General features: G+C 48.5%; 1 protein-coding gene across 1 annotated transcript; it reads left to right on the forward strand.

Annotated features, from left to right (window-relative positions):
• The first annotated feature begins 688 nt into the window (after positions 1 to 688).
• LOC124226897 (40S ribosomal protein S15a-like) lies at positions 689 to 1,138 on the forward strand. Its single transcript, XM_046640695.1, has one exon. The coding sequence runs from the start codon at positions 717 to 719 to the stop codon at positions 1,107 to 1,109; it is 393 nt and encodes a 130-aa protein (XP_046496651.1). The 5' UTR covers positions 689 to 716; the 3' UTR covers positions 1,110 to 1,138.
• Positions 1,139 to 12,414: the final 11,276 nt, after the last annotated feature.

The following is a 12,414-nucleotide window of genomic DNA, read 5'->3' on the forward strand; positions in this document are numbered from 1 at the left end:
GCCCTGCACATGGTAGGAGCCCAGTAAATGCTTGTCGTATGAACCAGGAGCAAATGGCCTATGTTAAGATTTCTAACTCTCAGCAGGCTCAATAAATTCATGGCTCTGGGCTCTCCACAACTGGACTGTCTCGGCTTAATTTCTTCTTCACATGATGGAACAAAGAAAAAAAGCAGGAGATTCAAGTCTTCAGGTGAGAACTTCTCTTACATTTCAGATTTGAGCACATGCCAGATTTATCTTGCTTTTGCAGTAGAACTTGGGTCATAGAGGCAACACATAGGCACCCCAGGGTGCAGCCAGGAAAAGGTTCAGACAAGTGAGGGGTCCTGAGTGCTGAGGAGCCTGAAGGAAAAGGCCAAACTACTTCCCCTGGGGCACCTCTGTAAAGCTCTTCTTCTCTTCTTGATGCTGCCCCATCCTGGCAGACTGAGAAGCTGTGCATATGGCCTACCTCCGTTGGTTCCCTTCCCCTCTGGCTTGGTATGTGGTCAATGAGGAGATCTGGCAGGAGATTGGGGTAAGGGGGGCAGAGTGAGGTTGGTGCAGTGGTGGGCTGGAGCCTACTAGTACCAGCTCACTAGAGCCAATTGTGCACACCTCTTGCCAATTCTGCATGCAGTGACCTCAGGTTGGTAGCCTGAAATAGGTCATGGGTAGAGTACTGACATCAAGAAAATAGGCGCCTCTTTCCGCCATCTTTCCGTGCTGCCACAATGGTGCGCATGAATGTCCTGGCTGATGCTCTCAAGAGCGTCAACAATGCCGAGAAGAGGGGCAAACGCCAGGTGCTCATTAGGCCGTGCTCCAAAGTCATTGTCCGGTTTCTGACTGTGATGATGAAGCATGGTTACATTGGCGAATTTGAAATCATCGATGACCACAGAGCTGGGAAGATTGTTGTGAACCTCACAGGCAGGTTAAACAAGTGTGGAGTGATCAGCCCCAGATTTGACGTGCAACTGAAAGATCTAGAAAAATGGGAAAATAACTTGTTCCCGTCCCGTCAGTTTGGTTTTATTGTACTGACAACCTCAGCTGCCATCATGGACCATGAAGAAGCAAGACGAAAACACACAGGAGGGAAAATCCTGGGATTCTTTTTCTAGGGATGTAATGCGCATGTGCAAATAAAATGCCTCAGCGGACTATGAAAAAAAAAAGAAAATAGGCAAATGCTACACATTGAAAGAATTTACAGAAAGTCAGCTTTTAAACAGTGACCAGCATGGCACAGGGTTGGGATATTTATTCTGCTGGCTTCTGTCTTGTGGAGTAGCTTCAGGCTGACCTTGACTGGGAGTCATTATTCTTCTCCGGGTAGCCGTCTCTGCACACTTCTCTCCTTCTGGGGACTGCACTATCTCGTGGTTACCCCACTTGCCCCAGCTTTGTAACTAGCACCTTACTGAGCAGTCCTCAGATTGTCTTCATTTGAGTGGGCCATTTGTTTCCTGTGGAGACCATGGTCGATACAGTGGGGTAATAGATGAGTCATAACCACCGGCCAGGTCATACTGGGTGTGAGGTATGATGGCTAATCATGCCTCCAAGTGTGATAGTTCTAGAACTTGAGCCTACTGCCTCAAGAGAGCTAGAAGACAGCAGTAACCTGGAATGACATCCAAATTCTCTGTTTCAAAAACAACCCTTCCTCAATATCTTTGCTCACTAATGCCTCCCTTCCCTGACATCTCCCCTAATCCCAGAATGTAAAAAAAAGTCCTTTTCAAAAAATGACTTTGGAAACCCTCGCCTTCCACTGCAGATCCTGAGGAAGAACCTCCACAATGTGGAGTCAGTGGGCTCTTGTTTGGGCAGCTGGTTCGGAGTGAAAGCCCACACCAGTGGCTCTCAGCTCTCACTGCATGTGACAGTCACCTGGGAGCGACGGACAATCTGATACTTGGCCCCCAGATCAATTAAATCAGATTTTGATAGACAGGAGCTGTGTGAACTTGAGAAATAACCTCTCAAGCCACTTTCCTCATCAGGAAGATGGGAAAGCCATACCTGTCTCCTGGGATTGCTGGCAGGATTACATGAGAAGTAAACAGTACCTGGCATCAGCCTCCTAGGTCACCACTCTCTGCCTCCTTCCCTTAGCACTCCCTGTGCTGTCCTAGGACAGAGAGTACAGAGCAGGTCACTGGGAAGTCTAGACAAGGGGCTCCTAAAGAACGGTCTCAGGATTCTAGCATCACCTGGGGACTTGCTAGAAACCCGAATCCTCCAGCCTCTTCCCAGATCCATTGATTCAGAAACTCTAGGGGTGGAGTCCAGCAGTTGGCGTTTTAACAAATCTTCCAGATGATTCTGATTCATGCTAAATCTGAGGTCCAGGAGTCTAGATGCCCCTCTCTTTATCTGCTGGTGACCTCTGGAATGGTCAGCTGTACTCTTCTCCCCTCTTTGGCCCAGCTTTGTCCCTTTGGCTGTCTGGACTCTCCCACTCCACAGACACCCCAGGCCTTATATTCTTACCATGAAGTTTAAGACCACCCCTGCTACCAGCACCTCTCACCAGATCCACAAGGGTTGTTTGGCTTGTCTTTGAGCATGGATTGGATCCCAGTGTTCACTGCCCATGAAACCAGGGATGGAGGCAAGCACAGAGATGGAGTCTCCTCTTCCAACAGATCCAGTGCCATCACTTTTGGGAAGAAATACTTCCCTGTTTTGCTTTTGAAGTGGCTACTGTGTACAAATAATGGCTCTGTTGATTCTCTTTCCTCATCAGATGAGGACTCCTAGGTTAAAGATATCTGCCCTGGGAGATAGAGGCATGAACAGAGCCTTTCCTCCTTTTAGCCCGTTGGTATATGTGTGTGTGGTTGCCTTTGGGGTCAGTGTGGGTGGGTGGTAGGATCTGAGGAGGGAGAAGGGCAAGACTATCTCTTTGTAATAAGCATATCCTCCCACCTCCCAGTTCTGCTAAAAGGTCTGGTTTAGAATCTTTGGACCAAGAAGGGTTACAGCAGGAATGTGTTGCTATGGAGATTTCCCAGCCCGGGATGCTGGACTCCATCCGTGTGCTCATTTCTCAAGCCCCGGAGGGAAGGGCCTCTCCCCCGTTACCCAGTGCCCTCACAGACAGTTCCCAACTGGAGGGAGGCTCCCCTTCCCTCGGCTGCCAGACTGGGTGTGTGGTGGAGATGCCATGAACCCTGACAGGAGAATTACCCTCTTGTTTGCTTAGATGCAGGCATCGGGCAAGTGTAAATTTTGGCTTTGGAGAGAAACTGATTAGAATTCTGACAGGAATCCAGTGTCTTTGCCTGGCAGGCTCTTGACCTTACAAAATGCCTCTTGCTTTTCCCTAAACTATATTCACTGTCTATCTCTGTGAATTTTATTGATGATCCCACACATACATGAAAAGGACTCCAGGATTTGGAGGACAATCCCTCATGCAGTGGATGCAAATTATCTCAGACTCTTGCTTACTAAACATGAAATCAACCCCTCGGCCACTCTTCATTTCAAGGCATCTTCCACGGGCAAACTTGGCAGCTGTGACTACAGGTTGTCCAAATGAATGAAGTGCTCCACAAAATGAGTGGCTGAGAGTATTGAAGTTTCCCTCTGCTGGGCAGCCTGGTCCATCTCAGCTGTCACCAACAGTTCAGCCACGAGCTATCTCTGATTGGTACATTTTAAACTACAATGTGATAGATGGTGATGGTGTCCGAGTGGAATTTGCAGATGGCCCTAAAGCAGGAGAATAGACGATGGAGGCTTATGACCTGACAAAAAGTGCTCTATCATTTTGGGGGTAGATAAAAATATTGCAGCAGCATTTGCACACTGTAGCACAAGCGGGAAATAGACAGGCCCGTTACAAACTGATCATCGGAGTCTCGCCATGCCAATTCACCCTTCAAATCTTTACCCATGAAGATTCTTCACATGGAGTCATTTTCTCTAAATGTTTTCACATCTTAAATATATAATATAAATCTTCACATGGATCTCTATGTCATTCATCATGCCGTTAGGAGGATGATGATGATTATGGGGTAAATTAAAGGCCATAATCATAAACCACGTCTAGATATGTACGAATCACTGTGGTGAAACTGCTTTATGGCTCTGTATAAAATCCTTATCAAAGTCTATTTAAATGTGTTTTAAAAAGTAATGTTCTGGTGCAAACCGAGATTTTTGTAACAGTAGTTAACGGAAAGCACTAGTGTCAGGAAAGAAACTGTTGCTATGGGGACCGTCAAAGGAAAATTTGGGTTCTGACCAGGCCTTCCTAGTTTGGTCAAAGGCAAGAGGCCAAGAAGGGTGATCTTCTCCACTGAATTAGAATAGAAAAGGTAGCGAAGAGAAGATGGTTGGGTGTGGGGGACAGCCAGTGCGACTCAGCTCTTTCTTTTACTGCATTTGCCAGAAACACTGGGGCAGGGAGCTAAGGAGGAGGTGCCGTCCCTTACCCTGGCAGTGTCTTCTTTGTGCTGAGAAAACAAGAGCGCAGGTTGAGTGGCAAGAGTCCTGATCGCCACTGGTCGAGGGCCAGACCAGGCCAGTCTAGTTTCTCTGGCTGAGAAGTTCAAATCGGTGGTTATCAAAGTGGTAGTGAGGCCTCCAGACACTTGAAGCCCCTGGTCTTGCACATGAACTTGGGTTTCACATTGAGATAAGCTATAAAAATATATTCTCATTAAGCTTTATGATTAGGAATAAGAGAAAAACAAGAATTAGAACAGTGAAAGTTTCATGAGGAAGGTTCTAATTATATTTGCCTGTGTGCTTTATTTAGTTCTTACTTTATATATGAATATTTTATAATACAGTGTTCTTTAGAAAAACTTGACCTTAGACAGAGAGAAAAGAATGTTATAGATGTTCTTGGCGCCCTCGTGTTGATCCCCTTTCTTGGCTCCGTGCCCTCACTGCCCACCACTCCCATCTTCCTATCCCTCCTCTGGGTGCTGGGAGTTTGGCTTCTGATTGCTCTTGGCTCCTAGGTGGCCCCTCACTGGGCAAGTTACACCCCAACCTGCAGCCTACACCAGTGACTGACTGTCAGGGGAGGGTATAAAAAGCCAATCCCCTTGGCTAAGTGGGGGACAAGGCTGGGGTGAGGTTTATGCTCCAGAGCTCCCCACTGCAGTGGGAGTCATGGCCCTCCCTGCTCATCTCCCCCCTCCCGATGCTGCTTCCCTCACTCACTTATAGTTCTTCCTAGAGAGCACACCACAAAAAAAAGCGTGCACTGAATCCCTGTCTCAGGCTCTGCTTCCGGGGCCCCTGACCCAAGACAATAACTGCAGAGTAAATGCAGTCCCTGTGCTGGCCGGGCTCAAGGGAAGGCACGCTGCCCGGCTGCGCACCCTGTCACAGAAAACGCGTGACCTTGGAGCCCTAACTTTGCCAGTGGAGTCTGATATAAAAGGACAGCACTGTGTTGCTTACATTTTGAAAACCTGAAATATTAGATTACCAATGGAAAATGAGGAAAGGAGTAAAATTTGTCAAAGCGTGATCAAATTTTAAAGTTTACAAATGTTAAGTAAACCGTTTTTACGTGGCACAGCAACAGACAATTGGAATGATTTGCAGTTAAGACTGGATCATGTTTGGGGGGATATATTCACCTACTTCTGTTTTGTGAACACTGATATAAACACAATTTAGAATTCGTTTTGGTTTTATGAAATGATTGAGACCCAATACAGGTCCTAATATTAGTGTGTTAAGGACAAACCATTGTATTTATCACGTGGAAGCTGAAATCTAAGTGTTGTGACCACCGGAGAAGTTGAGAGACAATACCAACGATTTGCATAGCTGCCCAGCTGCCAATGGAGAGCTCGTTACCCAGTGAGTCAGGCTGGGCACTCCATACGACTTGTTGATCAAACCGGCCCCAGGGTCAGATCACCAAACCCCACAGGTGGCACGTCATATTCCACGGACCCCGGAACAGGCACAGCACAGCTGGTGAACGTCCCAGCCCAGCATTTGCTGCTTTGTGACCTGGGTCAATTACAGAATCACTAAACGTCAGGTTTCTCACCTGAGAAACAGGCACAGCACTGCCTGTGTCACTGGGTTATCCAGGGTTTAATACAGTCACATCTACAAAGCGCCCAGCACTGTGCTCGGAGGAGTGTAAGAGGGCAATGCATGCTGACGTTCATCTGAAAGAAGGCTGCACTCCTGATTTTTGAAATTCTAAGAGGATATTTTTATAGTAGATTTTAAAAGTAAAAGCTTAACACAGATCACAGCTGAATATGACCTCTGCATTATTTCAAACTTTCCTGATCTTGATCTGTGTACATTAGTATATGTTTGAACACAGATGGACTAGCACACACACGGTACCTTACCTCCTGCTTTTTTCCCCATTTGGCACTATTTTGCATATCCATGTCTATGTCTTGGCATAGTCTATAAATGTCATTTTTATATTTCATCCCTGAAGGCAACACATATAAAACATCACCAGCTGGGGGAGGTACTGACCCATTATGTTAATATTTGCCTCCAGAAAGCCCCAGGACTCCCCAAACCATTGGGCTCAACCTTCAGCAAGTCCCTCAATACCTACTAGCAGCCTTTGTCTACCTATCGTCGGCCTGGGTTGGTCCTTCACATGTCTGCCCTCCGGGTCTCCTTGAGGGGCCCTGTGTTCTCCTCTGTCTACATCCCTCTTGCCAAGACTACTTCGTTCTTGACGTCTCCTTTTAGGATAGGGTTTCCCAACCTCTGCGTTATTGACATTTGGATCAGATAGTTCTTTCCTGGGAGTGGGGACTGTTTTCTGCATCGTAGGATGTTTAGCAGCATCCATGGTCTCTACCCCCTCGATGCCAGTAGCACCTCCCTTGAAGTTAGGACAATCAAAAAGGTCTCTAGACACCGACAAATGTCTCCTGGGGGCACAACTGGCCTGGGTGAGAACCCCGTTTTAGGATCTTGCATCATAAAGGATTCTGGCTTTGCCTGTTTGCTCATCTGTAGGCCCAGAGGTCCCTGGCTTTGCCCCTGCATCATTCTAAGACCCGCAACATCCTTTCCCCTGGAAGTTTACTCATCATCACAGAAATGAAATTCTCTAACTGATGTCTGAAATTAGGCATGACGTCTGGACGAAGCAGGATGATTTCTACTCAGTATAATTACAAGTAGGATAAGAAAGGCAATCGAGTATAACAGAAAGTCCTTTACTGTTCCAGTCTGGGTTATCCATCTGTCAAATGAAAGCAGTAACAGAGGAGCCAGCCTAAATTTGAGGGCTGTGTGATGATTGGTATGTTAATTGCTTGACTCATTCATTCGTTCAACATTTATTGAGACAGCAATTGTGTTTGGCACATGGATGGAGAGAAGTTTCAGACAAGGTGTCCAGCTTCAGGGGAGAGACAAACACCCTAAGACACAATGGTTTCATTGACAGATGAATGGATAAAACATGGTCTGTGCATAAAATGGAATAGTATTCAGCCGTAAAAAGGAAAGAAATTCTGATGTGTGCGACAACATGGATGAACCTTGAGGACATTATGCTCACTGAAATAAGCTAGTCCAAAGAGGACCAATACTGGATGCTTCCACTTATATGAGGTTCCTAGAGTAGTCAAACTGATAGAGACAGAAAGGAGAATGGGGGTTGCTGGAAGCTGGGGGGAAGAAAGGGGGAGGTATTCCTTAATGGTATTACAGACTGAATTGTGTCCTCAAATTTGTGTCCCCAAATTCCTATGTTGAAGCCTTAAGCCCTGATGTGACTGTATTTGGAGAGATGACCTTTAGGGAGGAAATTGAGATTGAATGAGGTCATAAGGGTAGGGCCCTAATCTTATAGGATTGGTGTCCTTTTAAGAAGAGGAAGAGACACCAGAGCATGGGTGCTGTCTCTGCCCGCCTCTCTCTCCCTCTTGCTCTCTTCCCCTCTCTCTCCCCACACATGAGCAGATTTTGAAAAGGCCGTGTGAGGGCACGGTGAGGAGGCAGCTGTCTACAAGCCAGGAAGAGAGCCCGCACCAGACAGCAGCCCTGCCAGCACCTTGATGCTGGACTTCCAGCCTCCAGAACTGTGGGAAAATAAACATCTGTGACTTAAGCCCCCAGGCTGTGGTACCTGTCACGGTGGCCCTAGAAGGCTCATACAGGTGGATACAGTTTCAGTTTGGCATGATGAAAAACTTCTGAAAATGGACAGTGACGCTGCTTGTACAACAGTGTAAATTGCTCAACACCAGTGAATTGTACAGTTAAAAATGGTTAAGATGGCAAATTTTATGTGTCTTTTACCACAATAAAGAAACCGCACACACACAGTGGTACTTGCCATCAGAGGGGTATGCACAGGACATCCTGAGCTCTGAGAAGGGGGCTGGCACAGCTTGGGAGGGGCATGGAGGTGGCTGAGGTGGGAAGGAAAGAGCGAGGCAAAGTGGGGAAGGACTTGTGGACCAAAGGGCCAGCAAAAGCCAAGGTACGAAGGATGAGAGAAAGGGTGACGTGTGTGCTGTGCCCTACAAGCAATTTGATGTCACTGGAGCGTGAAAGGGTAGGGGAGATGGGGAGGCAGTAAAGGAGACTAGTGAGAGAGCTAGGAGTCATGAGCACGAAAGCCTTGAATGCCATGGTAAGAAGCCTGGACTTCATCCTGCAAGCTATGGGAGCCTTTGAAAGATTATAGATGGGGGAAAGAACGTGGTCAGATGTGTGGTTAAGAGAGATGATGTATGTGAAAGCCCTCTGTAGGGTGTAAATTCCTGCAGAAACGTAAAGTTTATTACTGTTGTTATTGTACAGCAAAGCTGTAGGCGACGTGTGGCATCTGGTGAAGCAACAGAACGTGGGGTTGCAGGAAGTATCATCTAGGTTTCCGTGGATCATAGAGGCGAGGGTGGTAAGCTCACGGTGCTCACTGAGAGACGGCTCAGGCGCAGGTGGAGGCAATGAAGAGAGGGCCATAAATCTGGGCTGCAGACAAGGAGAGCAAGGAGCTGTTCGGGGACAGCTGGAGCGAGCCATGATCCAGGCCCACGCACACTGGGTGTTCCGCAAGGCAGGTGGGGCTCACTGCCGGGGCTGTGGCCCTGCGGGAGGCTCCTGAGAATCCGCACAGGAGGGACTGAGACACGGGGCTGCACCGGGGCAGCAGAAACACTTCAGGGCGGGGCGGAGGAGCGATGCAGGATGGGCTCCCGGGGCTCCCGAGGCCCTCTCATGAGAGGAGTCGGAACTTTCAGAGAAGTAAAGTGTCTCATTCTCCAGCATTTATTCAGAAGACGTGGGTCAGAAGTTCTTATACTCCTTCAGGCGGTGTAAACCTCCCCTGGGACGACAGGGCTGGGGAGTTAGGAGAAGCCTGACTCTGGGTGAGGGATTTGTGCCTTAAATCTTGTAGGTGATCCAGATTTTTGTGAACTGAGCCTTCTCTTCCCCCCCCCCCCCCCCCCCGCTTGCATTAGACTCTCCAGGCTAAAGGCACTTCGTTCCTGATGGATTCTTCACTCTGGAGAGTGGTGTTCGGGCATTCTCTGCATCCCAAGCTTCTCTGTAGCCCTCAGGACACAGACACACGGACACACACACACACATGCCATTTGAGGCTGACGGCTCTTAAAGGAAGCCTGGGGCAAATCCTTCCAGGCCATGAGCAATCATTTCCCAGCATTTCTGTTTTGAAGGTTCAGACTTTCCTATTTGGTCACACCTGGAGTGCGTTAAGCTCAGAAACAAAATAATAAGAATATCATGAAGGCGTTTCACATCTTTCATCTAAAACTCCAATACTAAGGACTCAACAAATATTTATTTGGCACCTATCAGCATATCACCATGTGGAGAAACATTTTGTTTATTTTTACTCTGCCTGTCTCTAAAAAATATTTATGGTAACTTTACAAAGACACAGAAGTAGAAGACAAGGTTTCCTGTTAGGAACAGTCTCTTTGTCCTTTGACTCCCTAGTGCCTGGCACAGCATGTAGAACATACTAGACTCTCCATGAGAAACTCTTTCAAAGAACAAATGAGAAATATAGAATCAATTCAGCTAGGCAGTCAGAACATGAGCACAGTAAAATAATTATATAGATATAATGGATAGAGTAGGGGAGGGTGTGAGCAGAAGGAGGTGGGGCCAACATTGATGCGCCCCTGCTGTGCGCCCAGCACTCAGACATCATCTTTCTCCAGTGAACCTAAGACCATTGTTACAGAAGAAGAAACAGAAGGTCAAAGAGGTTTGTGTCTGGTACAAGATCACACAGCTAGTCACAGAAGGACAGCTAAGTCAGAAGGATGACTAGTCACAGGAGGATGACTCGGCAATTTAAGTTCAGATTTGTAGGTCGCAGAGTCCTTATTCTTTCTTCACTGCTTTGCTAAGTGCCATCAAAGGTTTGCAGATTGCAAAGAGACTCCCAGGGGGCTGGCTGTCTGGGAAGGCTCAGGGGTAACCGCAGGCCCTCCAGGACCCGTTCAACTGACCTCATCATATCAACAGAGTAATTAAGAGTGGCTTTTCAGGAACTGAGACTCCTTGCCCAGTTCAGGCCAGGTGAGACAGCAACCCATCAACTGGGCCTGTGCAAATGCTGGACAAGTGACCTTTTTGATGTCAAGGAGCTAAAAACTCCACCCTCAGATCATGGTAACACCGCCATTTTGTGAGCATGTGTCCTATGAAGAGGAACGAAGCTTGACTACGCCTGCGCAGATCGTCAATTGCCTCACTTCTCCTTACCTCCAACCATCTATCTCCACACTTCAGACCACCCTGCCCTTCATCCCATAAACTGTGCCCCAGCCCTGTGTCGAGAAGACAGATCTGAGGGCCTCTGCCCCAGCCTCCTTGCACATGGATCTAGCAATAAAGCTGATTTCTTTTCCCAAAAGCCGATGCTGTAATAACTGGCTTTTTTGATGCGCATCGGGCAAGAGGACCCCAATTTTGTGCAGTGACACAGGGACTGAGGAAGTGGCGTGAAGGAGAGGAGGGGCAACAGTGCGAGCCGGCTGGAGGAGATGGCTCCCCAGGGGAGCAGTAGAGGATTGTCCTGAGAATAAACCAAATTGTTACAGCCTCAGGAGAGAGGCCTCATGTCCCAGACCAGGGCCGATCCCAATCCATGATGCTTAGGTGGTTGGGCTCCATAGGGTAGGCCCTTAAACGCCAGGCTAAGGGCTAAACTTTATTCTGTAGCAACAAGAGCCCATAAGATTCAGGCCTGGTCAACTGCAAAATCATTGTAAGGGGAGACCAGGAGGTTAAAGAATAAATAGAAAAGGCATGGAAAAGCTCAGGTTTCCTTTGCTGAGGATGAGATCAAAACACAGTATGCTCCTTCCCTGCCCACTTCCTGGCCTGTCCTGGGCAACGTGGGATGCATGAAGAAAGAGCACGCCCAGCTCTGGCCTCCGGAGGCTGCCTGGCGTGATTCCGTGACCCTTGTGTCAGCCCATTCTACCCTTTCCAGGCACAGCCTGCTTCTAGTGCCTCTTCTCACGCATCCAGGGTGACTCAGCGTTTGCAGAGTGACATGAAATACGATGGAAAATAACCCAGCTTCCTTCTCCCACAGGCCTATCCTGGGCTTTGGGCTCTGCCCCAGGATAACCAGTGCAGGTCGCTGGGGGCTGGCCTTGCCCGGGGCGCACCAATCCCTGCACCAATCTAAAGAGGCTGAGGAGGCCAGAATGGCAGCAAGCTCACCTGCCGCCCCGCTGGCCAGTCTGCAAAGTCCCTGGGGCTCCTCCTGGTGGCCTGCACCAGAGCTGGGGCCCCATCCCAATGAAGCCCTGGTGTGGACATCAATAAAAGGATTTGCTTTTCAGTGACAGCATTGCAGATAAGGTGTTGGTTTGGCCATCTGGTTTCAAAACTGACTTAGAGACGGTCTCAGGTGAGCCAGCGCTCAGCCGAAGCCCAGAGAGGCTGGGTGCCATTTTTGGGAGCGTACCTCAAAGAGCAAACGTTTCTCAGGGACTAAAAAGTATATAGTGACGTGCTGACTTTTCATCTGAAAAGCTCGTTCCCCTTCCCTCATCTGTGAAATCCTCCTCTCTGCTCTGGGGCATCTAAACCAGGACAAACAAAACCTCTGACCGCCAGCGCCTCTCCTCCATTTCTCCCACTCCCCGTTCTCACTCAACCAGTTCCTCCATTCCAGGCTCTCACCCGCTCAGGTGTTTTCACTCTAACACAACCCTCCTGGCTTCCTTTTCCTTCTCTCGCACCTGGGTCCTTTGATGAGACCCTTGACCACAGCGCTGCGCAGCCCGCCCTCCCCGGTCCTGCGTGCACCCCGCTGTCCACGCGGCGTCTCCCGGCGCACGTGCTCCGTATTTGCTTACGCGCAGTCAAGTGCGGGGAAAACCAGGGTGGCGTGGAAGGGCTATCGTTTCTGGTCACAAGTTGCCCCCACCTGCCAGCAGTCCTCTT

This window comes from Equus quagga, chromosome 15 (assembly GCF_021613505.1).
Source record: "Equus quagga isolate Etosha38 chromosome 15, UCLA_HA_Equagga_1.0, whole genome shotgun sequence".
Lineage (NCBI taxonomy): Eukaryota > Metazoa > Chordata > Mammalia > Perissodactyla > Equidae > Equus > Equus quagga.

Excerpts from the sequence above, each read along its gene's own strand:
- LOC124226897 (XM_046640695.1), top strand. The coding sequence starts at position 717 with ATGGTGCGCATGAATGTCCTGGCTGATGCTCTCAAGAGCGTCAACAAT.